General features: G+C 42.9%; 1 protein-coding gene across 1 annotated transcript; it reads left to right on the plus strand.

Moving 5' to 3' along the window:
• The first annotated feature begins 376 nt into the window (after window positions 1-376).
• Window positions 377-9,939, plus strand: CLDN12 (claudin 12). Its single transcript, XM_080936063.1, has 4 exons — window positions 377-506; window positions 2,001-2,088; window positions 4,162-4,214; window positions 6,599-9,939. Exon 4 carries the CDS (start codon window positions 6,628-6,630, stop codon window positions 7,360-7,362), a length of 735 nt encoding a protein of 244 aa, XP_080792189.1. The 5' UTR covers window positions 377-506; window positions 2,001-2,088; window positions 4,162-4,214; window positions 6,599-6,627; the 3' UTR covers window positions 7,363-9,939.

Consider the following 9,939-nt stretch of genomic DNA (forward strand, 5'->3'; position numbering starts at 1 on the left):
GAAGACGAGTGATGTGTGAAAGAGTCAAATTAGATTAAATACTTAATGACTAAGTTTTATGTACGGAATTTTGTTCTAGTAGGTTATCTTTTGCATATAGTTAACTTCAGAAGTAACGTGCAAAACACCCCCTTGTAAACCAACGAATTTGTTACTTAAACTGTGTGTGTGTGTGTGTGTGTGTGTGTGTGTGTGTGTGTGTGTATGAGAGCACTCTAAACCAAACCATAAACCTAGCTCTAACAAGGTGCAAGAGGAAGCGTGGGAGGCGGGACCCGGAAGAAGAGGGTGGTCTCAGGATATGGCCCGCGGCCAACGGCCCGGTGGATGCTGGGAATTGTAGTTCCAGGCAGCCAAGGTATTCCAAAGCAGGGCCCGTGGAGAGCCTGACTGGTTCCCTGAGCCTCCGGGGCGGCTTCGCCAGAACGCACTTCCGCGGCCACGGAGGGAGACCAGGAGACGCTGCTCCGAGTGGGCGAGCGCTTTGCCCGGGCCGTGAGGAACCGGTAGGTGTGGTCACGAACGCTACCGTTTCGGAGTGTTTTTGCGAGTAGTTGAAGGTGTTGCTTGAAACGGCGAAGTGGCGGCGACTCGGCATTTTTAACGTTGCCCACATGGGTGGATGTGGAGAGTGGCCGAGGAGGTATTTGGTACGGCGTTTAAAAACCGTTTCCCTGCCTTCCGAGGAGTGTGGAAACCCGGAGGAGCCGCGTTGCCCGGGCAGCGGAGGGCTGGGGGCGGGGGTGTGAGGCGCGAGTTGCTATTTCCGACCCCGCGGCTGACGGAGCTGGTTGTGTAACGCCGACCTGCCCGCGCTCCCCACGCACCGGGCTGGGGTGGGCTCGCGGCGAGCGTGCGGGGCGGACTCACGCCATTGGCTGGGCGCCGCCGCCCCCCTCCGTCCCCCGTTCCCCTGCTCGGCCGCTCGGGGTCTCCTGAGGACGCGGCTCCCACCGGGGCGGGGGCGGCCGCGCGGAGCTGGCCGAGCTGCTTCTGCTGACACCCCCAACACTGCCCAAGCCTGCAAAGGGGCCAGTCTCCACGTCCGAGAACTGCCACGCTAGGTGACCTCACTGGAAAAGGTTGCCCAGGGGGTCCGATTGGTGTCAGATGAGCCCTTCTGACTTGGAAGCTGGATGACAACTCAAGAGTCTTAGATGGGAGGTGGGGATGGGAACCAGCACCCAGGCCACATCTTGCATAATTACTGTAACAGGGCCGGTGATAAACGCCGAGATCCAGGAAGCTCCCGGGCGTTTATGAGTTTTCACTCATCCTACCTGTGTGAGTTAAACTGTATTTAAAGAGGAAGTCGCTCCTCTTTAGAGATAAGAAAAACATACCAAATGGCAGGTTGAGCCTAGGGCAAGATACCTTACTTTATAAACTAAAACGGACGTACTGATTGCAAATTTTAGGTTGTACAATGCAGATCAGTTTTGTCTGGTTTTATTGTAAATACTGTTTTTTAAGCATTTTAGAAATTAGTGCATTTCTTTGCATTCCAAGACAACCGTATAGTGCCTTTATTGCCCTTGTTATGTCATGATAGGCAGGAGCTGAATCTTTAAAAAAAAAAAATCCATTAATTTTTTTCTTAGATTTCTAACCCAGTAAACTGGTTTTTTATTTTTAGCGGTAATTATCCTGAACTTTCATATCACAAAACAAAGAGTTGGTTTTCTTTTGAGGCTCACATCTAATAGCGAATATAAGAGTAGATTATCTGTGCTATTTTTGCTGTTTTTGTTTTTTCGTGGTGCTGGTGTTTGAACAGAGGGCCTTCTGCACGATGGCCAAGCATTCTAGCACTGAGCTACACTCCAACCTTAAACTGTCTTTTTGAAAAACTTATTGTCTCCCTGTTTTGCTGTAGCATTTTATTAAGTCTCGAGGATTACTGCTTTTTTTTTTTTTTTTTTCTAGTTACATGTGAATTAAAATGGAGTTTAGAGAGAAGGACTGTAGTCATTTGGAGTATTTCTTTTTCTACTTGGTAGGTCCAGATTATCTCTTCTTTGTGTGCAGATGAGCTTCTGTTTCATCTGAGTTCACTAAGCTGATTTTGGAGGACAGGTACACTAACGGGTAAGTGTGTCTCCTGATTATATAATGTTTCTGCTGTCTGCATCAGGAATACTGCTTTTTTTTCTCCTCAGCAAAATAACAGTGTAGGACCTTTGTGGCCACAGAGATTGATGATTACAGTTTCCAAGAGCATCCAAATTAATAGGTAGAAGGGATGGCCAATGTTAGCATCAAAAATTAATTTAGTGGCTATGAAACATATATTGTTTTGTTAGTGATTCCTTGGAATTGTCCCTGAAAAAAATTACAATGGTTTTGAGAATTCCAAAAGCTCTTAGCCACTATTTCTGCATCAGCTTTCTTTGAACTCTCTTCAAAGCCAGATAATTCTTTGAGAATATTTTTATTCAAAATGATACCATCGATTACATTGATGTACCAAACTCTGGGACAGATGACAAATGTGGAGTCACTGTTTTGGAACAGAGTATTTAGTTTGGCCAGTAACCATGCCAAAATGAAAGTTCTGTCATTATTGCTAGATAAATGTTTCTTTCATTTTACAAAACTGGAGAGACTTTTTGGCCAATAAGGAGCAGAAACAGGCACATATTCTAGACACAAGCCTGAGTGTTTCAGAGACAAGGGTGTGGTGATCTCTCCCAAGTGAAATGAATTCAGCTTAACGTTAAACCACGTTTATAATTTTCTCTGTGTCATAAGCTAGATTCCTGTGGACTAGTTATGTATTGACTCCTTCAGTCAATAAGTAATGAAATGTTCTCTCTATGGGTCAGTAGGAAATACAAGGAGCAAAACAGGGATCACTGTCCTGAAATTCACAATCTGTTGGGAAAGAACAATATATGAACAAGGAATTGTAAACGTTTTCTCTGCTACCAAAGAAAAAGTAAAACAGTGCTGTTCATATCATGCAGCCGGTGATGGAGGGGGGCAGTGAACAGAAAGGGCGGGGGTTAGCTAGGTCTCCCCAGCCCTGGGATTGGATATCAGTTAAAGAATATGGTGGGACTGAGAAAGTTCTTAAAGGGCCGGAGAGCTGGCTTAGAGTTTAGAGCACTTGATACTCTTTCCGAGGACCTGTTTGGTTCCCAGCACCTCGTGGAACCTCACAACCATCTCTAACTCCAGTTCCAGAGGACCTGACACCCTCTTCTCACCTCAGACACTGCGTGCATGTGATACACAGACACGCATGCAAGCATAACTTCCATACCCAGAGAACACAAGTAAATCTTCGAAGACAGTAGTCGGAAGAACACCATGTGGCCTAGCTCTTAATTAGATTAAAAAGTGGAAAGTTTGGAAAGTTAAATGGAGTTTAAGTTTGGGAACGTTAAACAGTGCGGTCACATTAGAGCTGGATAAGGTAAGAGAGTGGCATGTGAGAGGCTGAGAATGAGGGGAGAGCCAGGGGGTGTGCACTGTGGGGAGGGCTCTTGGGGATTTTAGAGACTTCGTTATTCAGGAAGTGGGAAGCTATTGAGTAGAAAGAAGGGAAATGACAGATCTGCATCTCAAAGAATTATTCCGGATACAGAATTCACCAGCATAGCACAAGAGTCTCGAATTTGAACGAGCCTTAATCTGGAAGTTGGCAATATTTTTGTGGTTGTCATTTTAACACTAAATATATCATTTCGTGTCATTCCCTTATCACCCTGCGAGACGTTATCTCACTAGTGGGATGAGCCTTACTATCAAATTATAGATATGGAGAGTAAATAACAGGGTAAAAGGTGAAATGAGCAACGGAAGTTACAGGGTGCTAAAAAATTAATCTCAGCACTAGGCTTGAACCTAAAGATTTGAGATCACTAGTATTCTTTTTCTACAACACAGTTCATGGTATTTTTGCTGACTATAAAACTTTAAGTTCTTGAGAGTTTAACTGAGCATGTGTCACCATCGCAAAGTTCAGAGAAGTAATGTGAAAATCAGCATCACCTTTGAAGGAAGCTATAAATATATAAATACACTAGGCACTGAAATAAATGCTGGTCTACCCATGCTCATTAATATTGTGTGATTGTCTGGGTTATGGATTGCAGGAAAATATTAATAAGAAAGCAGTATGTGCTGATTCTGTCCCTCATTGCCTTTGGGTTGCAGGAGTCAGTGGCATAGGACAGGCTGTTTGGAGAGACACTGACTACTTTGAAATTGTGAGTATTTGTTCCCATCTCTGAAAACAAGAGTGAAATTGTCATGGAGTTAGGAGTATGAGCGTGTTTGCTGAAGGAGTCTTGAAGCTTTAAAAGAAACCGGAATAACTTTTTTCTTACCGCTCCATCTTTACCTAACCCAGGGCAATAACTTTTTAATAAATGGTTTACTGGCTTGTGTTGCTTAATATAATAATAGTGATCCCTTAATACACGGTAATTATACAGTTGATTAACCATCAGTATTTTGAATCTGCATGAAACAGCATATTTTTATTAACACTAGAGCAGTGTTCTTTCAGGGCATGTTTCACATGCATCACACGCTACAAATACTTGTTGCATGACTGACTTCTTAGTCATAGCTGTTTCTTTGTCTGGCCTACATTTGTGAATACATTGGATGGCCTTGGCACATGGCCCACTTCTCATTCATTTACTCCTAAAATGATTTGTATGCCAGGCACTATGCAAATTGCTTGCCGTATATGGGGGAAGCAGGTCAAAAAAAGAACTGGGACTGAACTGTGGAGCTCGGCATCAGCAAGCATTTCTAAGGCAAGTGTTTTGAAACCTGCACCAAGGTGTTAGCTCTGAACCAGTCTTTGGTGCTAAAATTTAGCAAGAAAGGTAGATTTTTTTTCCAATTTGCATGAAAACTAACCTATATTCTTGCAATTCTGAAAATTTTCTGGAACAGTTACAACTTCTAATACAAAACTATTCCTAATTTATATGGCTGTACAACATGATATTGTTTTCTACAGAACATTGTGTTTGCTTGCTTTGTGCTTAGCTTCTTAGCATTTCACCATGATTATCTTTCTGATCCTGACTTCCTGAGAATGTTCCTGTACCATCTCAGTAGAGAATATTTGATTCTGGAAAAAAATGATGGGATTCTGTGAACATCATGATATAAAAGTCACTCAACCTCACCCCTTCTTGCTTTGAACATCAACAAAATAAATGTACCCCTAAAAGTTGTCTGCTCTGTTGCCTCATGGTGGAAAATCTGTTCAAGTAGTGCTTTGTAAACTCTGGAGAAAATTAAATCTGAGTCAGATACTGCTTTGTAAAGTTAACCATAGATGGGAAGAGAATACATCTGTGCAATTCGAGAAGAGAGAAAGGCTGTGCTGTTTTTCCGTAACAATGGCCAAGTGCTCTGAAGGTGTTCTACTTCAGAATCTGCATTCATCTTACACTAACATTAATACCTTTACATGTATCAAGTGCTAGAGACTTCCCTAAAAAAAAAACTGAGTCACATGAAATCATGCAGAAGGTAGGTAAGCAGAAATTCCAGGGCCTTTTGTTCTCCTGTTTGACTGGTTGGCTGCAAAATGAACCTATTGCACTTGGAATAATTTCTTAGAGCGCCAGCATTATATCAGTGAGATGAGCTTGCTTTTTCTTATGTAGCAGCCACCCAGTAACTGCTGCTCAAACCACTCCAGTGTGCCAAGTACTGAGCGCTAGTCAGGCCGACAAGACGGTTGCTCGTAAATACCCAGTACTCACTTTCCACAGTGTTTCATGTGTATTCTGAGCACGTGACATTGCATTAACTCATTGGATCCATGAGGGAAAAAAAGCCCTGTGAGGTAGGCACTACTTTCTTAGCCAGTTTGCAGACAAGGAGAAAAGGCACAGGGACTGTCTGTCTGTCTGTCAGCCAGGTCGAGAGGCAGCTCTTAATATCCAGCTACCCTGTCATGCTCCTCCATGCCTTTGCTTTGGCAGAACACTCACCTGCAGCTTGGGTCTCACTTCACAGTTGCCTGAGGTTGTAGAGCCTGTAGCCAATAGTGTCCTAGCCCTTGCCATAATTTGAATAATTTGTGCTTTTTTCCCTGGCTGCCTGATACTCAGAGCGGCCCGTATACGTATGCTGAGGGAATATTGACAACCGATTTTAAATTTTAGGTGCAGTGTTACTCTCTTTAATTTTGAAGAAAAGTGATGATGGCTAAGAATTTTAGTTGCTGTGTGATAAATTGATGACAAAGCACATGTGTGCACTTGATCAGGGACATATATGTTAATATATACATTATAATATATATTCATATTGTACAAGGGGGAAATGGGAGTTTCCATCTCCTTCCTTCCTCCCTTCCTTCCTTCCTTCCTTCCTTCCTTCCTTCCTTCCTTTCTTCCTATTGGGATGTGTGGTGGTGCAGGGTCTGGTCTAGAGCTCAATTTAGAGACCAGGCTGACCGAAACACACTGCAGTCCTCCTGCCTCAGAAGTGATAGGATTGCATTAGCCAGCTCCCTCTCTGCACTGGCATTTCCTCTGTGAATGTGCTGCCTGTTGGTGGCAGCTCTGGCTGTGCCCTCCTGCTGTGCCTGATTTTCCCTCTGTGTGTCATCCCCCAGATTGAGCGTAGTGCTCAAGCCCTCCTGCCATGGGCTGCCGAGATGTCCACGCAGCCACAGTCCTGTCCTTCCTGTGCGGCATTGCCTCTGTAGCAGGCCTCTTTGCGGGGACCCTACTTCCCAACTGGAGGAAGCTGCGGCTGATCACGTTCAACAGAAACGAGAAGAACCTGACTATTTACACAGGCCTGTGGGTGAAGTGTGCCCGGTACGATGGGAGCAGTGACTGCCTTATGTACGACCGAACTTGGTACTTGTCAGTTGACCAGCTGGACCTGCGTGTCCTCCAGTTTGCCCTGCCTCTCAGCATCCTGATCGCAATGGGTGCCTTGCTGCTCTGCCTGATTGGAATGTGTAACACAGCCTTCAAGTCCTCTGTGCCTAACATCAAACTGGCCAAGTGTCTGGTCAATAGCGCAGGCTGCCACCTGGTGGCTGGACTCCTGTTTTTCCTGGCAGGTACCGTGAGCCTCTCTCCATCCATCTGGGCCATCTTTTACAACAGCCATCTCAACAAGAAGTTTGAGCCTGTCTTTACCTTTGACTATGCAGTATTTGTCACTATTGCTAGCTCAGGGGGTCTGTTTATGACTGCTCTCCTGCTGTTTGTTTGGTACTGTGCATGCAAGTCTTTGTCCTCTCCTTTCTGGCAACCACTGTACTCTCATCCTCCGGGGATGCACACTTACTCACAGCCCTATTCATCACGGTCCCGCCTCTCTGCCATTGAAATCGACATTCCAGTAGTTTCACATAGCTCTTAACAGAGATATAATTAACTGTTCAAAGAGTGTCTTGTAGCCTCACAGCCCCCTGCATAACGAGCCTTCTAGGACCAGTGTATATTTTTCCCTTGTTCCTTACCAGTTAGTGGAGCCAAATTTGTATATCTTGGTAGAATGAAATGCTGCTAGATTTCATGAGGTACATATTACATTCTTCTAAATGTGAAACATTCCTTTTATCTTGCTTCTAAGACTAAGGGTCTTTAGCCTCCTTGTTGATGTCTGATCAATTACTTACGTGATAACGACTGAGGTGATGAAGACAGCGTATTGATCAATGCTGTTTGATCCTTACCTTCAGGTTGTGCATTGTCTCCAATGACTTAAAAGTGAAAGGGGCAGTTTCAGACTTAAGGAATCTCAATGAGATAAGGCTAGTACTTTATCTTCTCTCTACCAGCTTGACGGTATAATTTCGTTCTCTCTTGGAACTAATTGAATAGGCATCAGTATACTGAAGATTACTATCTTCTACCTCATTTCAGTGAAAAGTAAAACACATTTTAAATGATGACAGAGTAAGGCTAACCTTTAAATATGGTTAACATTTGACTTCTTTGTTGGTTTCACATAAGGTCTTGCTGTGTAGCCCTGGCCGACCTAGAGATTACTCTGTAGACCAGTCTGTACTCCAGCTTTTTTTCGTCCTCCCGATTGCCTCCTGAGCACTAACTTCGGGCGTGCCCAACTACATGTAGCGCCCTATAAGTATATTGCTAGAGTTGAAAATGTGTCAAGAAGACAGTATGTTGCTTCATTTGAAGCAAGAATCCCTTTCCCTCAGTCAGGTAGAGCTCATGTGCTGTACAAGCTCTTAGTGCCTAAGACAAATGAGTAACAGGTTGTTAAAGCCAAATGGTTGTCTTTTAGACACAAATGGTAGGGCACGGGAGTCTGTTCTCCAGTGTCAGCGCCAAAATTCATTTTGTGGCTACTATTTGAGTAGTAGCTGTATTCTTTTGAGTTCCTGCTTTAGGACTATTTGTTTCTAACACTTCTTAGCACTTGAGTAAGTCCTTTAGAAGGAGAAGTAGCCATTTCTGTGTAGGACTTTTGATCTAATATACCTGGTAACCAGTAGACAGCCTGACATGTATGGTAAGTAGCTGGTAAACTTGTCAAGCATTGGCCCAGGAATGTATTTCACCTGAAACATGTCTTTCTGACACAGCCTATAGCACATCGCTGTCCATAGCCTGGCACTGGAAGTCCACTTTAGTTAGGTCTCCTCCCATAGCTCACACGCTGTAATAACGGACTCAGATCATGAGAATGGGCAAGAAAGGAGAGAGATTAAATTATACCCGTTCTACCTCTGAAACTAAGACGGTACATTAAAGGAGGACAACCTTTAAAAGCATCTCTTCTGGTATGATATCAAATGGATAAAACTATGTTAGTACTAATGTCCTACTTTGACATTGAGGAATGTTGGGTCTTAACTCTTAGGAATTTGAGCTGCTCATTAGTTCTCATAATGTCCACTTACTAGCATTATGTTTGTAAGGATTGTGGTATATTATGGTTACAGATTTTTATAAGTAGCTGATTTTATGGTAACAGTTTATGATGCCTCTTTTGCAAATCTGAGTATTTCTCTAGAGATATGTAGTACTTTTCCCTAAGTCCAACACTACTTTGTAAATCCAATTATATACTTTTTGAATACTGTCAATACAAAGCATGTACAACTATTGGGTTTTTTTCTTTTAATTATGGCTTCTAAACTTTTTCACCTCTGGTTCTTCTCATTCATAAATAAAGCTGAGTGTTGGCCATTCCAAGACAATGGCTTCTGGAATTTTGAGATTAATGTTAGTTTTTTCCCCTTTGTTAATTAATTAGTCTTAGTTCTTCTCTCACTAAACTGTTTTCAGAAGAATTAAGAATTCCACCATGCTTTGGTGTTAGTCTAAAGGGATAAAAGTAGGGCCATGTGTAGTGGCTTTTGACTTTAATACCAGCATTCAGGAGGCAGTAGAAGGTACTCTCTGGGAACTCTGGTCTTCAGAGCAAGTTTCAAGCCAGTCAGAGCTACACAGTGAGAACCTGTCTTTTAAAGAAAAAATTAGGGAAAAAAAGTGAAGTCAGCAGTGAGAATACGAAACAGTGTTCAGCTCACAGGATTGTAACTGCAGACATTAAGCTTTCTTATAAGAATCTTTTGGCATTGTCTTCTATAGCCTCCAATTACTAATTGTTATAAATTCTCTCAGGAAGAGAAACAGCTGTTTCTGTATTATCTTTTTAGTGTTCCAGATTGGGCATAAATCACTGTTTTTTTTTTTTTTTTTTTTTTAAGCCATCAAAAGAAAGCATATATTTACAATCTTTTTGAGTCACTTGAGCACTCCTGGGGCTGTTCTTGAGATGGGGTGGATAACTTCCTTTGTTGCTAAAAAGCTGTTGATTTTAGAGGCCTTTTAAGAGCCAGTTTAGCAAACAGCCTTGAATGTGAGATGGCTTACCGAATTTGTGTTGCCTAGCTTTGGGAGAAGAATAAATCTAAGGTCCCGAGTTCACCCCACTTGTACATACGCCCTGTGATGGATAGTG

This window comes from Micromys minutus, assembly GCF_963924665.1.
Source record: "Micromys minutus genome assembly, chromosome: 23".
NCBI classification, from domain to species: domain Eukaryota; kingdom Metazoa; phylum Chordata; class Mammalia; order Rodentia; family Muridae; genus Micromys; species Micromys minutus.

Coding starts and splice junctions, on each gene's coding strand:
- CLDN12 (XM_080936063.1), top strand. CDS start 6,628: ATGGGCTGCCGAGATGTCCACGCAGCCACAGTCCTGTCCTTCCTGTGC.